At 48.7% G+C, this 19,541-nt stretch overlaps 1 protein-coding gene across 1 annotated transcript in view; it reads right to left on the reverse strand.

Annotated features, from left to right (window-relative positions):
- Positions 1 to 19,541, reverse strand: part of prkcbb (protein kinase C, beta b) — a 170,099-nt gene that overhangs the window by 34,811 nt on the left and 115,747 nt on the right. The window contains exons 8-10 of the mRNA XM_056287403.1: positions 18,875 to 18,971; positions 12,074 to 12,217; positions 1,390 to 1,563 (exon numbers count right to left, since the gene is read on the reverse strand). Of these exons, the coding sequence (XP_056143378.1) occupies positions 1,390 to 1,563; positions 12,074 to 12,217; positions 18,875 to 18,971 (415 nt within the window). The remainder of the gene's footprint in view (positions 1 to 1,389; positions 1,564 to 12,073; positions 12,218 to 18,874; positions 18,972 to 19,541) is intronic.

Consider the following 19,541-nt stretch of genomic DNA (forward strand, 5'->3'; position numbering starts at 1 on the left):
CGACCATTGAGTGACGTCCTGTTCATCCTCGCCTCAGCTGCGGGGCTTGTTTGAGAGTTAGCAGCACAGGTATATCCCTCTTCCCCCGCTCCCCCCCACCTCTAGAAATATATATATATATATATATATAAACTTTGTTAAAAGAAACACTCAACGGTAGGGGAAGTGCTCAACAAATAAGGAGCAAAATAATAAATATATATAATATATATAGTCACAGGGCCACGTTTGGACAGAAAATGAAACTCTAATTTTCATAAACGAAAATAAAGTGTCAATGCCATTTCAGACGGAGAGCAAGAAAGAAGTGCCGCACTTTCTCAGGCATCAAGAGAGGACATGACGCCTCGAGGAATCAACAAGTCGCGGCCCATAATGAGAAGCAAACGAAGCGCCCCTAAGTGACGCTATATGGACAAAAAATACGTCTCTCAGCAGTGATGGAGGGAAATCAAAAACCAAATTCAATTTTTTGGTAAAACGGATGTAATTCTGGGTAAAAACCCACGATTATGTCCGCCTCGATAATCAAAAGCTCAGGTATTGAATTCACAACATTAAAGTTGGTACATTTTAATCCATAGTCTGAAGTTACCTGGACTAAAATGTTGAAAATGATCCTTTCGGGGCATCCGGGTAGTATAGCGGTCTATTCCGTTGCCTAGGAACACGGGCATCGCCGGTTTGATTCCCCGTGTTACCTCCGGCTTGGTCGGGCGTCCCTGCAGACACAATCGGCCGTGTCTGCAGGTGGGGAGCCGGATGTGGGTATGTGTCCTGGTCGCTGCACTAGCGCCTCCTCTGGTCGGTCGGGGCACCCGTTTGAGGGGGAGGGGGAACTGGGGAGAATATCGTGATCCTCCCATTCGCTACGTCCCCCTGGCGAAACGCCTCACTGTCAGGTGAAAAGAAGCGGCTGGTGACTCCACATGTATGGGAGGAGGCATGTGGTAGTCTGCAGCCCTCCCCGGATCAGCAGAGGGGGTGGAGCAGAGACCGGGACGGCTCGAAAGAGTGGGGTAATTGGACGGGTACAACTGGAGAGAAAAAGGAGGGGGAAAAAAAATCCCCCCCCCCTAAAAAAAGATCCTTTCTCTCTGCTAAGTTTAAGCGTTAACCGGTAGTTGTCAGCTGTTGTTGCTAAGCAACCATTATCGGCGCCATTTTGATGATGTAGACTTTTCGTGCCCTGCACACAGGGGAGGGGTTGCCTTTTTTTCCCACAACACCAGTTAATTGAAAGACGCAGCAATTTGCATTTTCTTTTATCGATTTTTACAAATTTCCCTTCAAAGTTGTGATACACATGGACCACCATGTATGACAACCTACATGTGTAGAATAGCAGTGTGTGTGTGTGTGTGTGTGTGTGTGTGTGTGTGTTCATACCATGGTCTGGAAGCAGGAGTGGAGCTGCGTTAGGAAGGGAGGTTTGCCAGACAGAGCCAACACTCTCTTCTCCACCATGGTGCACTCCACGTCGTCATCCTGGATCACCACGTCCTTCTTCAAGATCTTGATGGCGTACAACTCCTCTGTCCCTTTACGCTCCGCCAGCATCACCTAGAGGGAGGGGGGGGGGAGAGAGAGAAATTGAAGGGAGACCAGGACAAAGAGGTGAGTGTTACATTCTTATTGTTTTTCACTTCCTTTTTTTTGGACCCCCCCCCCCTTTTTTTTTCTCCCCAGTTGTACTTGGCCAATTACCCCGCTCTTCCGAGCCGTCCCCTGCTCCACCCCCTCTGCTGATCTGGGGAGGGCTGCGGACTACCACACGCCTCCTCCCATACATGTGGAGTCACCAGCCGCTTCTTTTCACCTGACAGTGAGGAGTTTCACCAGGGGGACGTAGCGCGTGGGAGGATCACGCTATTCCCCCCTAGTTCCCCTTCCTCCCCAAACAGGTGCCCTGACTGACCAGAAGAGGCGCTAGTGCAGTAACCAGGACACCTACCCACATCCGGCTTCCCACCCGCAGACACAGCCAATTGTGTCTGTAGGGACGCCTGATCAAGCCGAAGGTAACGCGGGGATTCAAACCGGCGAACCCCGTGTTGGTAGGCAATGGAATAGCCCGCCGCGCCACCCGCAGGCCCTGTCGTTTTTCACTTTACGGTTGTCATCGGAGACAGCTCCTCTCTGATGGACAGACAGACAGTCAGACAGACAGAAACAGATAAACAGACAGACAGTCCAGGGTGACCGACAGACAGATGGACGGACAGAAGGGTGACACAGGACACAGGGCCATGAGAGAGAGATATGGGGGAGGAAAGGGGGGGGGCTCAATATTTCTGCAGGGAATAGGTGGAAGGTGGATGGGTGAAAAAAAGCAGGATTAGAAAGTGAAGGGCAAGTGGAGAGAAGGAGCACTGGGGGGGCGGGGGGTTGAGGATAGAGGGGGGAGAGAGAGAGAGAGAGAGAGAGAGAGGCACCAGTGGGCAGTGAGGACACAGGGAAACTGAAGGAAGTGAGAGAGAGAGAGAGAGAGAGAGAGAGAGAGAGAGATCTACAGAAAGAGAAAGAGGAGAATGAGAGAGAAAGAGAAAGAAACAAAGAGCTGCCGCTAATGAGAAAGAGATAGACCGAAAATGAGAGAGAGAGAAACAGAATGAAAAGGGGACAGATGGGGCGAGAGAGAGAGAGAGAGAGAGAGAGAGAGAGAGAGAGAGAGAGAGAGAGAGAGAGAGAGAGAGAGAGAGAGAGAGAGAGAGAGAGAGAGAGAGATTGGCAGCATTTGAGCAATTCGGCAGCATATTCTCTTTAATCGAGAAATCTGGGAACACATCTGCTCGCAATCACGCCTGCAGGACACATCCACAAACAGACACACACACACACACACACACACACACACACACACACACACACACACACACACACACACACACACACACACACACACACACACACACAAAGAGTGTGGGGTGTTGGTTCCACAGCTATCAGTGGTGAGCTCTGTTTCCTTGGAGATGAACTAAACAGACCCCAAGAAGTGTGTGTGTGTGTGTGTGTGTGTGTGTGTGTGTGTGTGTGTGTGTGTGTGTGTGTGTGTGTGTGTGGTCTCCTACAGTTTAAATTCATTTTAGCCGAGGTCAGACACATGTACCTCCAAATTTCTTCTCCCTTCGTTCCACTCTCTCCCTCCTTATCTCCTCTTCCTCCCTATCCCCTCTTCGTTCTCCCTATTTTCTCTCCATTTTGTGTTTGTTTTTTTGTGTGGCGCCTTCACCGTTTCCCTCTTGCCACCCTTCCTCGTCCTCCCCGGAGAAACTATCCCTTGAACACCAAACCAAACTCGTGGTTTTCTGAGGTCACCGGCGCCTGAAGAATGTGATAAATGACGGCGATTCAACCGCTACCCTTCCGCTCACAGCTCGTGACCAGCCCAGTAAAAGTACAGTCTCCTGCTCTGTAACCAGGGATTAAGTGCCTTGCTCAAGAGTACTTAAACGGCGAGGGAGGGTAAAGCGACATTCCTACAATTTCCCTCCTAGATTTTTTTTCCTGCAGTTGCGGGAATCGGACTGGCGACCTCCGGGTCGCAAATTGGTTTCTGTACTGTTGTTTTGATGACAGATGTTCCTGATGAGGAACATCGCTCATCTAGGAGATCTAACACATGCCCAGACGGCCTACAGGGATGAGATTCAGCACTTCACATCATGGTGCACCACCCACAATCTTGTCCTCGATGTGCAGAAGACGAAGGAGCTGATTGTGGACTTCAGGGGGTCTAGAAGCTGCAGCCACTCCCCCATACACATCAATGGGGTGGTGGAGTGTGTCTCCAGCTTTAAATTCCTTGGAGTCCCCATCAGCAAGGACCTCTCCTGGACATCAAACACCGAGGCCCTTGTGAAAAAGCTCCAACAACGCCTGCATTTCCTGAGGAGGCTGAGGAGCGCCCATCTATCCCCCAAAATTCTCACCAACTTCTACCACTGCACCATAGACAACATCCTGACCAGCTGCATCTCAGTGTGGTACAGCAACTGCACCTCAGTAGACCAGAAAGCTCTGCAGCAGGACTTCCTGACCAACAGACTTCAGTCTGTTAGGTTAGGTGACCACACCTCCTCCACCCTGACCCTCAGTAAAGGTGCCCCTCAAGGCTGTGTTCTGACCCCCCTCTTTTTCTCCATCTTTACCCACAACTGCCCGCCACCTTGCCCCTCAAATGTAATAATTAAGTTTATGGATGACACCACAGTCATTGGCCGTAGCACCAACAATGACGAGACGGCCTACAGGGACAAGATTCAGCAGCTCACATCATGCTGCACCACCAACACTCTTGTCCTCAATGTGCAGAAGATGAAGGAGCTGATTGTAGACTTCAGGAGGTCTAGAACCTGCAGCCACTCCCCCGTACACATCAATGGGGTGGAAGTTGAGCGTGTCTCTGGCTTTAAAGTCCTTGGAGTCCACATCAGCGAGGACCTCTCCTGGACATTAATTACCCAGGCCCTTGTGAAAAAGCTCCAACAATGTCTGAATTTCATGAGGAGGCTGAGGAGCACCCATCTATCCCCCCAAATTCTCACCAACTTCTACCACTGCACCATAGAGAGCATCATGACCAACTGCATCTCAGTGTGGTACAGCAACTGCACCTCAGTAGACCAGAAAGCTCTGCAGCTGGACCTCCTGAACAACAGACTTCAGTCTGATAGGTTAGGTGACCACACCTCCTCCACCCTGACCTTCAGTAAAGGTGCCCCTCAAGGCTGTGTTCTGACCCCCCTCTTTTTCTCCATCTTTACCCACAACTGCCCGCCACCTTGCCCCTCAAATGTAATAATTAAGTTTATGGATGACACCACAGTCATTGGCCGTATCATCAACAATGACGAGACGGCCTACAGGGACAAGATTCAGCAGCTCACATCATGCTGCACCACCAACAATCTTCTCCTCAATGTGCAGAAGACGAAGGAGCTGACTGTAGACTTCAGGAGGTCTAGAAGCTGCAGCCACTCCCCCGTACACATCAATGGGGTGGAAGTTGAGCGTGTCTCCGGCTTTAAAGTCCTTAGAGTCCACATCAGCGAGGACCTCTCCTGGACATTAAACACCCAGGCCCTTGTGAAAAAGCTCCAACAATGCCTGCATTTCCTGAGGAGGCTGAGGAGTGCTGTCTATCCCCCAAAATTCTCAACAACTTCTACCACTGCACCATAGAGAACATCCTGACCAGCTGCATCTCAGTGTGGTACAGCAACTGCACCTAAATAGACCAGAAAGCTCTGCAGCGGGTCATCAAGGCGGCCCAGCATATCGCCGGTACCCAGCTCCCAGCCATAAAAGACATTTATCACAAACGCTGCCTTCGAAGGGGTCTCAGCATCAGCAGAGATCCCACTCACCCCAACCATGGACTGTTCTCCCCCTGCGCTCTGGGAGGCGCTACAGGAGCCTCAGAGCCCGCACTACCAGGCTCAAAAACAGCTTCTTTCCCCAAGCTGTTGCCCACCTGAACCTGGCCACCCACTGGATGTCTGTAAATAGGTTTATTATCGAGTTCTTTTCTTTTTCTTTTTACTTTATCTTTAGCGTTAGTCTTCATCTGTGTATATCTTATACTGTGTTTGTCTGTCTGTCTGTCTTGCAGTTTGGCGAAGCCGCAGCCCTCATTTCATTTTACACATGTGCCTGAATTGTTTTTAATGACAATAAATGGAATTGAATTGAATTCCTGTGAGTACAGCGGTCAGGGGTCAGCAGGACCACCTCAACTCATTTTAATAAGTGTGTTTGATAGCCTGCTCTTGCACACAAAACATTTGTGAACCGAAAGCCGTGTGTGTGTGTGTGTGGACATAATCAGGAATCGGGAATAAATAAATTGTCATTTCTTTCATGTACTTGCGTACACAAAAGAAACGAAATGCCGTTAACTCCCGCCCCCAGCAGTGCGACACAAAAGACAGAAACACGCACCCAAAATTTCCCAAAAATGACACCACCAAAAACAAACAAAAACAGAGAGAACAAAGCAACAAAAAAAAAAGTTAACAACACAGTCAACTCAGTGCAACACAGTCCAACAATTCCACTGTCCAGAGAACAAACGCCAGCCAGGATGACTGTCGGTCTGCACAGGCTAGCAGCTAGCTTAGCCTGCCCAGCTTCTGCGTTCTGTCACACCACACTTGGTGTTGCCTCCTCAGGTGCAGCTCCAGCAGGGCCGTGGTTCTTGGGCCCACTGGACTCAGCAGACCAGGCTCCCCCAGCCGATCCAACACCAGCTCTCCCAGCCGGACACCTTCAACACACCTCCCCGCACTCCACCCGACGACAGATGACACTAAAACACAGTCAACATTCGGCGAGGCTGCCGCCAGACCACTCTCGGTGTTATCTGAACTGCCGATCTGCATGGACTAGCAGTTAGCTTAGCCTGCCCCGCTTCTGCATCCTGTCTGACTGCCCTCAGTCTTTCCTCTTCAGGCGCAGCTCCAGGCAGGGCTGTGATCGCTGGGCCCACAGGACGCAGCCGACCAAGCTCTCCCAGCCGTCAAACAAAGACAAAACAAACTGAGACCCACGCGTGCGCAAAGTTATTGCATGGACGGTACTGGGTGAGGCCGCCGCAAACGGGAATTCGCGCTGCCATCTTCCCACGCCGGAAGCGGAAACATGGAGACAATTATTGTGGAGACAATAACAGAAATTACTTAAAAAAGCAAACAAAAACAGCCATTAAAGAAAACATAATCCAGTTAGCCACTGAGGTTCCATTAAGACAGAATGAGGCAGAAAACTTATGTGTGAGTGCCTCATAAATATTCAGGTATGATAATAAGGAGGGGTGACTGGGTTCAGGATTCTGTTGGGAACACAGCACAGATGGACAGAGAGACACAGGTAAGTGGATGTGTGTGTGTGTGTGTGTGTGTGTGTAGGCAAGAGTAATTTAGGATTGTGAGCCAGTGTGTTAGAGTCAAGTTGTTTCTGTTATGTGTTGCATTGAGATCTGAAGTTAGTGTTAATAGTGTGTGCATGTGCCTGCGTGTGTGTGTGTGCGTGTGTGTGCGCGTGTGTGCGTGTGTGTGTGTGTGTGCGGGGCCCATATGGTGTCAGTGTGACTCTATATAAACGCAAACTCCATAAAGTTGAATCTGAGAAAGGACGCCATCTGGTCCCCGGCATCTTTTATCCGAACACAAGGACAAGGACGAGACACGCTGACACAGGACATAAAACAGCATTTACAACCCAAATCACATCCCGGTGCAGATGAGACATGCACGGCGGCTCTGTTCCGCTCGCTCGTGTACGGTACATGCTGTTGTACTGTGTTGTACTGAGTCGTTGTATTGATCTGTGTTGTATCATGGAACACTGTACTGCACTGCGCGCACCTCATCATGTTGTGTTGACCTTCCCTACAGTTCAGGCTTGACGTCTGACCCCCGTCTGTCAATGCAAACAAATAAGCATTTAAACGAGTGTTTGTTTGACTTGGTCTGGAGATAAAAAAAACCAGAGCCGGACCAGCGTTTCGCATGAGGGACTTGCAGAGACAGACCTCAGCAGAAAATAAAGCACACATAAGCACAAATAAAAGATTCAGAACTCTCTGTCTGAAGAGAACGACAGCAGTCGGTGTTTAAAATATGCAAATCTTTCTGCTACGGAAATACAAAAAAGGGGGCGTCCGGGTAGTGTGGTGGACTATTCCGTTGCCTATCAACATGGGGATCGCTGGTTCGAATCCCCGTGTTACCTCCGGCTTGGTCAGGCGTCCCTACAGACACATTTGGCCGTGTCTGTGGGTTGGAAGCCAGATGTGGGCATGTGTCCTGCTCGCTAATGCAGCGAGCAGGACACATGTTCCCACCAAAACAACCAACACGATCTGATCTTTACGATATAATTGATGATGAAATATAGGATCATTTATGATATGATACATGTGATAAACGAATGTCGAATAAACGAATCTTATTAATGAAAATGATCAAATGTCATAATTTTCAATCCAGTCATCAAGCTTCTTTGCCAGTGGCTGTATTAACCGCTTGGTGCTCCAGCACCTCAGGGTAATCCACGTGCGTGTCTCACTATTTTGCGCTAGGATAGAAAGCTTTCTGCCAGTTGTGGAGGCAGCCACACACAACTGGCCTTGTGAGAAACATGGAGCAGTAAGATTTACTCCAGTCGTTTTAATAGTCTGTGTTGGTTTAAGGTAAACATCAACAATCAAATGTCCCCCATCACCAACTGCAATTTCACAGTCTAAGAAGCCTAACCTGTCATTTTACAAACCCACCAAATTGTGCTCCAGTATTTCAATGACATTTTTTGTTTGTTTGTTTTTTGTGTTTGTTTTTTTTTAGTCGTATGTGGCCCATGTGGAGGTCACTTTTTTATTTTTTATTTTTGCTTGCTTCTCCAGATGGAAAATGTTTAAAGCCGCTTAGGCTAAGTTCAGTCATAATGACATAGTATTTCCATGAGTAACGGGGGAGATGTTTTGTTTGTGAACACTACACTGTGAGACGATGGATGGCGGAGAGGGACTGCTGTAAAAGGACAGAAGTAGAACAACCAGAGAGAGGAAAATAAACCCAATTTTGCAAATAAATCAAACTTTTTAGTTGGTTTTTGAAATATTTTTTAAACTGTGCAATCCTTGGAAAGTGCTGATCCTAAAGATACCTCTGTTTTTGTTCTACGATGAGTATTTCTGGAGTTTTAAGCAAACATACAAACATAAACTCTTGCTTTATATATATAAAGTTGTACAATATGAACAACAATGGTCCTAACACCAAGCCCTGGGGCACACCACACCTAACCGTCAGTAATTGTGATTTTAAGTTTTGCATTTGTATTATTTGTAAAGCGCTTTGAGTGGCTGTTGCAACTAGGAAAACGCTATATAAAATGCAACTTGAATAATTGATTGATTGACAGTATAGTTTCATAGATAGACGTGAGTCATCCAGAAAACAAGTTATCTCACCAAAAATCCAACGTAACTTCCTTTTATTCAAGTGATTAAATTTAAGAGAGGCTAAAACAACAGGACTCAAATAACCAGTGCATCTAATGGACACCATCCAGATTCATATTCACAGTAAAACGGGATTATAATGAGGACCCAACCACGTCCCATATTTGAAAGAAAGGGTCGACTCAATGGTGGAGGAACCGTACGCTATAAGAAATAGAGGGCAGAGTCGGAAAATGAGTGCAAAATATCAACCGGGACCCTTTTCTTTTCTTTTCTTTTGTATTTCACCTTGTTTTTCTCCCCAACTGTACTTGGCCAATTACCCCACTCTTCCAAGCCATCCCGGTCGCTGCTCCACCCCCTCTGCTGAACTGGGGAGGGCTGCAGACTACCACATGCCTCCTCCCATACACGTGGAGTCACCAGCCGCTTCTTTTCACCTGACAGTGAGGACTTTCACCAGGGGGACGTAGCGCGTGGGAGGATCACGCTATTCCCCTCAGTCCTCCCCCCCCTCTGAACAGGCACTCCGACCAACCAGAGGAAGCGCTAGGCCAGTGACCAGGACACATACCCACATCTGGCTTCCCACCCGCAGACACAGTCAATTGTGCCTGTAGGGACGCCTGACCACGCCCGAAGTAACACAGAGATTCGAACCGGCGATCCCTGTGTTGGTAGGCAATGGAATAGACCGCCACGACCTGGGACCTTTTCTGAACATAAATTAGAGTCTGTGTGGACACAGACATCATGTGATGAATCCTCCTTTTCTGTTTGATTGCTGCTCTGATGTTGTAGAGCATGTAATGTGTCTTACTCATGGACTCTCTGTCAACATAGTTTTTGATGAATACTCTGGGATCAAACCTGTGACCTTCAAGATAAAGAATGGTCTCTCTGAATATTAGGCCTGCCTGCTGCTAACCTGGTTCCTTCAGTTACTTATAGCCCATCATATTAACTGAATTGATCCGACAACATGTCCTGTCAAGCTGAGAGCTACACCGTCCATCTCCCCTGATGTCACCTGTCTCCGCATTCACCTCAATTTTACAATAGTGCATTTGCTCATGTACATGTCTATGTGTGTGTATATTTGTGCGTACATATTGTGTGTGTAGCTGTGAGTGTGTTTGGGTGTATGTTTGAACGGATGTTCTGGCAAGTTTATGCGTGTGCATGTGCATGCTGATGCTTGTGTGTACCCTATGTATGTATCTGTGTGTGTGTGTGTGTGTCTGCATGCATGTGAGCCTGCGTATGAGTCAGTGTGTGTGTGTGTGTGTGTGTGTGTGTTACCATAGAGCAGCAACGATGTCTATCGAAAAGGAACAGTATTGTGATGCAGATGTCTTCAGAAACTGTCGTCACTCACACGGGTGTCTGTGTGTGTGTGGATGTGCATGTTGCTGGTAGGGGTGGAAGGAAATATCGATACACTCGAGCATCGCGATATTATCTTTTGTGATACTGTATCGATTCTCAAAACCACTGTATCCATTTTCAATTGTTTACATGTGAAGGTTCGTGACAAACGTTTTGTGTTGTGTGTAACCCAACGACCGCTAGACAACAGTGTTGTCATCTGTCTTCAGCCATTTGACTCTTCCACGCCAACACAACAACGTAAACTGAGACAGGAAGTAGTATAAGCACAAAGAAGACAGGCCCATGACGTCACAATGTATCAGCTTTCTCACAGTATCACAATGTATCAGCTTTCTTACAGTATCACAATGTATCAGCTTTCTTACAGTATCACAATGTATCACCTTTCTTACAGTATCACAATGTATCAGCTTTCTTACAGTATCACAATGTATCACCTTTCTCACAGTATCACAATGTATCACCTTTCTCACAGTATCACAATGTATCACCATATATTGACTCGTAACCCCTGTATCATGATACATATCGTATTGCCACATTCTCGCCAACACACAGCCCTAGTTGCTGGTTCTATCTACGCCAGTGCAAAAAATGCTTATCATTTGTGTGTGTGTGGGTGTGTGTGTGGGTGTGTGTGTGGGTGCATGTTTGTGTGTGCAAGTGTGTCTGTGTCCGCCTCGATTTGTGTGTTATGTTTAATCAAAATTTGTAATTGTATAAGTGTTAGTTTGTGTGTGTGTGTGTGTGTGTACGTGCGTGCGTGTGTTGAGTATTCCAGTAATGACCGACCCTTGACTCCATCGTCTATCCACATTGACGTTTCCATGTCGCTTTTAAATTCCTGTTACCATGGAAACAGCAGGCAGCTGGCAAACAGGTCTGGTACACAGACAATGGTCTCTCTCCCCCTCTCTCCGTCTCCCTGTGACACCGGTGGCACTTCTTTCATTACTTCTGTCTCTCTCTCTCTCTCCGTACCTCCACCTCTCTACCTGTTTGCTCCATCTTCTGCCTAATTCTCTCCTTTCCTCCCCTTCTCTTTCATCGCCTCCCTGCATCTGTTCCCAGACTCAGTCGAGCGTGTCTTCGCTAACCTCGTTTCTCTTTTCCTCCCTCTCCCCCTCGCTCCATCCCTCTCCCTCACTCCATCCCTCTCATCCAGTCTGACAGTTTGTTTTACCTCTTTCCCTCGCTTCATTCATCTAAACCTTGTCATGCCTTCCTCTAGTTCACCCCCCTCCTCCTTTTCATCTCACTCTCCACTCGTCACGTTGTCCTCTCCGTCTTATTATCTTCATCCATCTTTATCTACCTGCTCTTCATCTCTCCGTTTCTCTCTCTCTCGCTCCCTCCATTCATCCTTCCCTTCCTCTACCAAAACGTTGTGAATATGTCCTTGTCGATCCTGCAGAACAAGTCCGATACTCATTCAGATGGGCCCAAAACATACTCTCTCTCTCTCTCTCTCTCTCTCTCTCTCTCTCTCTCTCTCTCACCTTTACCTCTTGATGTACATAGATCCATTTACATGCAGACAACTAAAATCTCACAGAGCATGCACACATGTATTGCTGCACTACACATACAAGCACATGCAACAAACATTAACCTACTTAAACGTGCACATATGAACAATACAGACATACATATATACATACACAACACACACACACAGCCACACATTGCACACATACATACACATTAAACTCTTACCTTGCCAAAGCTACCCTTGCCCAGCACAATGAGGAAGTTGAAGTCAGAAAGCTTCATGCGATCCCGGTTCCCGTTGGAGTCGAAGCGAGACGCGGCGTTGGAGGCGGAGCCTTCTGTGATCTTGCTTGGGCCAATCTTTGCTCTCTGTTTTGGAGAGAAAACAGAGGAAATGACACCAAATTAGAGACAACGCTTGAAACTTGGGCGTCCGGGTAGCGTGACAGTCCATTCTGTTGCCTACTAACACGGGGGATCGCCGGATCGAATCCCCGTGTTACCTCCGGCTTGGTCGGGCGTCCCTACAGAAACAATTGGTCATGTCTGCGGTTGGGAAGCCTGTTGTGGGTATGTGTCCTGGTCACTGCACTAGCGCCTCCTTTGGTCAGTCGGGGCGCTTGTTCGGGGGGGGGGGACTGGGGGGAATAGCGTGATCCTCCCACGCGCTACGTCCCCCTGGTGAAACTCCTCACTGTCAGGTGAAAAGAAGCGGCTGGTGACTCCACATGTATGGGAGGAGGAGGCATGTGGTAGTCTGCAGCCCTCCCCAGATTGGCAGAGGGGGTGGAGCAGCGACTGGGACGGCTCGGAAGAGTGTGTGTGTGTGGGGGGGGGAACTTCTTCACAAATGGCAACTTTTTATATCTTTTTCCACAGAACTACAGGTATTATCTGGTTGAACATCTGCCTGCTGTTTTACACCATAGTGAAAATGCAATCAGTTGGCTTTGCACTAGTCTCGTTGAGCCGTGGTGGGGTGGGGGGAGGGGTGCGGGTGAGTGTGTGCTTCTCTATTCTATTCTGTTTTATTTGACTTCACTTTGCTGTTTTTTCCCTCCCATATTCTCTTCTTACGGAAGTGTTCTTCTGCCTTTGTTTCTTGCAAATACAAAAATGTAAATTGTACACTATGTGTGATTGAAAACGTGTAATTGTCATTCTTCAATAGAAATATCTGGAAAGCAAAACAAAGGCTGGACTGAAGGACCGCACAGAGGCTCTGATCACAGCAGCGCAAGAACAGGCCCTCAAGACCAGACGGGTTGAGTCAGAGGACGACCCGGGACGACCCCCGAGGTTGGACTACCCCGGGGCTCGAACCCAGGACCTTCTTGCTGTGAGGCGACCGCGCCAACCACTGCGCCAGCATGCCGCCCCCACACACTGATCATATGATGATAATAATTAATGTACCAACACACTTATGGTAATATTCTCACAAATATTGTAATTATTATAATAGTATAATTCTAACAATATTACAAGGTTAAGAAAACCAGACAAGACCCAAGATGCAGGCTGTGCAAAGACGCCCCTGAGACAGTCCAGCACTTAGTAGCAGGGTGTAAGATGCTAGCTGGGAAAGCGAACACTGAAAGGCATAACCAAGAGACGGGGATAGTGTACAGGAATATCTGTACTGAATACAGACTGGAAGTCCCCAAGTCCAAATGGGCGACACTGCCAAAGGTGGTTGAGAATGGCAGAGCTAAGACCCTGTGGGACTTCCAGTTCCAGACTGACAAGCAGGTGCTGGCTAACCGACCAGACACTGTGGTGGTCGATAAGGAACAGAAGACAGCAGCAGTGATCACTGTAGTAATCTCGAGTGACAGCAACATCAGGAAGGAAGCATGAGAAGCTGGACAAACACCAAGGGCTGAGGGAAGAACTAGACTGGATGTGGAAGGTGAAATCCACAGTAGTCCCTGTGTAACAGGAGCACTAGGGGCTGTGACCCCCGAACTGAGAGAGTGGCTCCAGCAGGTTCCAGGAACATCTGAGGTCTCTGTCCAGAAGAGTGTGGTTCTAGGACCAGCTAAGATACTGCACAGAACCCTCAAACTCCCAGGTCTCTGGTGGAGGACCCGAGCTTGAGGAAGACACACACACCACCCGAAAAAGGGTGAGGGGGCTTTCTCTCTCCCCAAAATCTCTTTCCTTTTCCTTTTTTTATCTTCTCATTTTGCGTGTGTGTACGTTTTTGTGTCATTTTTATTCCTTTGAATCAGGTGGCTACTTTCTCTTGTGCGCTCCCCCTGTTTTCTCCCATGCCAAACAGATGGGGGGGGGGGGTGACACAGAGAGAGAGACACACACACACACACAGACAGAGAGAGAGGTGAGAGAGAGAGAGCCAGAGAGAAAGAGGGACAGAGAGAGAGGGACAGACAGAGAGAGAGACAGAGAGAGAGAGACAGAGACAGAGAGACAGAGAGAGGGACAGACAGAGAGAGAGACAGAGAGACAGAGACAGAGAGACAGAGAGAGGGACAGACAGAGAGAGAGACAGAGAGACAGAGACAGAGAGACAGAGAGAGGGACAGACAGAGAGAGAGACAGAGAGACAGAGACAGAGACAGAGAGAGGGACAGACAGAGAGAGAGACAGAGAGACAGAGACAGAGAGACAGACAGAGAGAGAGACAGAGAGAGAGAGACAGAGACAGAGAGAGGGACAGACAGAGAGAGAGACAGAGAGACAGAGACAGAGAGAGGGACAGACAGAGAGAGAGACAGAGAGACAGAGACAGAGAGACAGACAGAGAGAGAGACAGAGAGACAGAGACAGAGACAGAGAGAGGGACAGACAGAGAGAGAGACAGAGAGACAGAGACAGAGAGACAGACAGAGAGAGGGACAGACAGAGAGAGAGACAGAGAGAAAGAGGGACAGAGAGAGAGGGACAGACAGAGAGAGAGACAGAGAGAGAGAGACAGAGACAGAGAGAGGGACAGACAGAGAGAGAGACAGAGAGACAGAGACAGAGAGACAGACAGAGAGAGAGACAGAGAGAGAGAGACAGAGACAGAGAGAGGGACAGACAGAGAGACAGACAGAGAGAGAGAGACAGAGAGACAGAGAGAGAGACAGAGAGAGAGAGAGGGACAGACAGAAAGAGAGAGAGGCAGAGAGACATAGGCAGAGAGGGACAGAGAGAGAGACAGAGAGACAGGGACAAAGAGAGGGAGAGAGACAGAGAGAGAGACAGAGAGAGAGAGGGACAGACAGAAAGAGAGAGAGGCAGAGAGACATAGGCAGAGAGGGACAGAGAGAGAGACAGAGAGACTGGGACAGAGAGAGAGAGGGAGAGAGACAGAGAGAGAGACAGAGAGAGAGAGGGACAGACAGAAAGAGAGAGGCAGAGAGACATAGGCAGAGAGGGACAGAGAGAGAGACAGAGAGAGGGACAGAGAGAGAGAGAGACAGAGAGAGACAGAGAGAGAGAGAGACAGAGAGAGGGACAGAGCGGGACGGACAGGCAGAACAGATAAGAAAAGAGAAAATGAGTTATAGACATTTAGAGAAACAGACAAACAAACTAGAGGGAGAAGCGGAGATGGGGGGGAAGAGAGACAGGAAGAGAGACGGACAGAGAGACAGACAGACAGACTGACAGACAGACTGACAGACAGACAGACAGACAGACTGCTTGGTGTTACTGCATTATATGTACGGGAGCAGGTAGTTTTAGGATAGTTGCTTTCTAATGCTCAACTTCATCTGAGTAATGCTCTGAGCATGATGGCCTCTCTGTATGTGTATTAATGTGCATGTGTGTGTGTGTGTGTGTGTGTGTGTGTGTGTGTGTGTGTGTGTGTGAATGTACGTACATACAGGTTTTAAAATGTGTGCACGTCTGCATGAATGCACCATGCATAATTTAGTGCTATGAGTGACTTATGCATGTGTGAAAGTGTGTGTTTGTGCGAGAGGGAAAGCCAAACGGAGAGAGAGACAGAGGGACAAACTGCACACAGGACGAAGAGTGTGGGTATTTCTGGCCAGGGCGAAATAAGGGAACGCGGGTTATGTTACACAAAAAAACCTCTCCTTGCCTCTCTGTTTCTCTTTGTGAGCTTTCACATGTCTCTCTGATAGCTTTGCCCTCAAGGTTGTGTGTGTGTGTGTGTGTGTGTGTGTGTGTGTGTGTGTGTGTGCGCCACTCTGTGTTCAAATCTGTGTGTGTGTGTGTTGTGCGCATTTGTCTTTGTGATAGCTAGCCCCTAGAGAATACGTCTCAGTGAGCATCTGAGGACTATGACCTTGATGAGAGAGAGAGAGAGAGAGAGAGAGAGAGAGAGAGAGAGAGAGAGAGAGAGAGAGAGGGAGAGAGAGAGGGAGAGAGAGAGAGAGAGAGAGAGAGAGAGAGGGGGGGGGTGTTGTTGGGAATGGTAAATGTAACAAAAATACATGGATGGGTTGGTAGTTTGTGATATTGAGATCCTGTAATGAAAGAGTGAGTGTTTCTGCATGTCTGCTGTAACGCCACTAGGAGGCGCCATGCAGTGTGCTGGAAAAGCGATGCGTGGCGTCACATGGACTCAATGCTGAGAAACTCCACCGGTGTCGCTCTTCAACACAGAGGAGATAAAACACGTGAAGCCCAAACCAACCTCCACAGGTAAGATGGGGGAACGTGACCGGGAAGGCAGCCAGTATGAACCAGACTACGACCGGGAACATACTCAACGCAAATACGCAAACACAGGCAAACGCAGAAAAAGGGGGACCCCACCCCCCACCCCACCCCCCAAAAAAAACACTTGACGTAATGAGCTGCATCCCAGTGCTCCCTGTCACACTGGCCATGTGCTGAGCCGACGTGACGTCATCATCGGCGGTCACTCGGGGGTTGAGTATGACCGTCCTCCCTCTGGGTCCTTCTGGGTCTTCAGCTGGACGTAGAAGCTGATCCTGGAGCCACAATAATGGGAGGACGCCTGCGTGTGACAGCTTTTTACATGGAGGGGCTGATGTGTCTGCAGCCACCACACGGTCCTTGGCAGGGGGCGGCCAGAGTCCAATGGCATGGACAACCAAGATGATTGGGGACCACCCTCTGCTGCAGCCTTCATCCGCCTTCACTGCCGTTGTGGCCTGGAGACATCTTCCGCCAGTATCTCTGTTGAGGTCTTTGTTTGATCGCGCTTCACCTGGAACCTCCTCCTTGATCTATCCACCTTGGGTGACCCTACCAGGAGCCAAGCTCCGGACGGCACAGCTCCTGGGATCATCGGTACGCGCGAGCTTCTCCACCACGGCAAGGTGGCCATCCAGGAGAGGGACATGGAATCCTCCATGATGAGGGGTAGGTCGGACTACCCCGGGGCTCGAACCCAGGACCTTCTTGCTGTGAGGCGACCGTGCTGCGCCACGAAGAAAATATATACGATTGAAATTTCCGTCAAAGTAAAGTTACTGAAATGTTTGTGTAGGCTGTTGACTATAGTTCTTACAAACAAAGAAATCGGGATGGGCAGGTCAGACTTTTAAAAAATAGGAAATCGGGAAACGGCCAAAAAAGTTGCAATCTGTGCATCTCCAGGTTAGTTCCTATCATAATAATGATAATAATAATAATAATAACAATAATTCAATTAAATTCAGTTTATTGTCATTAAAAACAATGTGCAGGCACATGTTAAAAATGAAATGAGGGATAATAATAATAATAATAATAATACATTGAGTTTGTATAGCGCTTCTCATCTGTGGACACAGATCTCGAAGTGCTTCACAGATATGAGGCTAAAAAACTAAAATACACACTACAATAAAAAGTAAATCTTCCCAGTTGTTATTTCTACCACAGGTTCAACAACTCCTGGAGTGTAATAAAGACAAAAAGAGGTACAACTGACAGCAGGCAGACGAATGAGGAGGTGCCTGTATTTATTTAGTTATTTATGGGGGGGGGGGTTCCCCCTTTTTCTCCCAAATAGTACCCATCCAATTACTCCTCTTCCAAGCCATCCGGTTGCTGCTCCGCCCCCTCTGCCGATCCGGGGAGGTGCTGCAGACTACCGCATGCCTCCTCCCATACATGTGGAGTCGCCAGCCGCTTCTTTCACCTGACAGTGAGGAGTTTCACCAGAGGGATGTAGCGCGTGGGAGGGTCACGGTATTCCCCCCAGTCCCCTCTCCCCTCTGAACAGGCGCCCCGACCGACCAGAGGAGGCGCTAGTGCAGCGACCAGGGCACATACCCACATCCGGTTTCCCACCCGCAGATTCCCACTCAACTGTGTCTGTCGGGACGCCCGACCAAGCCAGAGGTAACACGGGGGTTCAAACCGGCGATCCCCGTGTTGGTAGGCAACAGAATAGACCGCTACACTACCCGGACGCCTGTAATTAAGTATTTAAAGTGCCATTCAGACACACGGTTAAATGACCCTTGACCTCTATGTCGCCATTTTGTTGAAACATAACTGCAATGAAAAGGCAGCTTTATTAGGTTTCTTTAACCTCTGTGTGTGTGCGTGCGTGTGTGTGTGTGTGTGTGTGTGTGTGTGTGTGTGTGTGTGTGTGTGACTTGTTTGCTCTGTTGTACTTTGTAAACTGCTTTAAAGCGGTGCAGAGTGACAGACATATGAGAGGAAAGGAGGAACGAGAAGGTGGGGAAAAAGAGGAAGAGAGCAAACAGAGCAGGGTTATCTCCCTCTCAACTGCCAAATGTGTTAATGAGAGGGCATACTGGTCTCACACACACACACACACACACACACACACACACACACACACACACACACACACACGTCTGTCTGGACCTGCTGCTTGCCAAAACGGATAGTAAGTCTGCATGCCAACTGCTAACAGCTCACCCTAGCAGATAGTCTCTCACACACACACACACACACACAGACACACACACACACACTTACGTAATATATAAGCATACAAACGGTCCATACTGACATACTCAGATATATACAAATTTATACCAACTCCGACACAACACACACAAAAACACGTCGTGTACATGTAAGTGAAACAGAGTACCAACACACACAGACACACACCTCAAATTTCTGCCTTAGCTCCTCATTGCCCTCCTCCCCCTCTGGGGCAACAGGGACATTAAAGTACTCCCCCTCCTCCTGGGACAGCAACTTGAACCTGGAGAGACAGAGAGGGCGAGAGAGAGAGAGAGAGACACACAAACACACACACAGAGGGGGGGGGGAGAGACAGAGACGGGGGGAGAGAGAGAGACAACGAGAAAGAGAAGAAATAACTTTTACCAGTTTTATCTCCACATCAAAGCAGCAGGTAATGTAGAGTGAGTTTGAATTAGCCACTGAAAACCACACACTGAACATCCATCCACTTTCCAAGCCTCTTATCCTAATCAGGGTCACGGGATGCTGCAGCCTATCCCAGCATTCATTGGGCGGACGGTGGGGAAACACCCCGGACAGGCCGCCGGTCCATCTCAGGCCCGACACAGTCACACCTAGGGACCGTTTAGTACGGCCGAGTCACCTGACCTACATGTCTCTGGACTGTGGGAGGAAACCGGAGCACCCGGAGGAAACCCACGCAGACACGGGGAGAACATGCAAACGCCACACAGAGGACGACCCGGGACGACCCACCAAGGTTGGACTACCCCGGGGCTCGAACCCAGGACCTTGCTGTGAGGCGACCGCGCTAACCACTGCGCCAGCATGCCGCCCCCACACACTG

Source organism: Lampris incognitus, chromosome 10 (assembly GCF_029633865.1).
Source record: "Lampris incognitus isolate fLamInc1 chromosome 10, fLamInc1.hap2, whole genome shotgun sequence".
Classification (NCBI taxonomy): domain Eukaryota; kingdom Metazoa; phylum Chordata; class Actinopteri; order Lampriformes; family Lampridae; genus Lampris; species Lampris incognitus.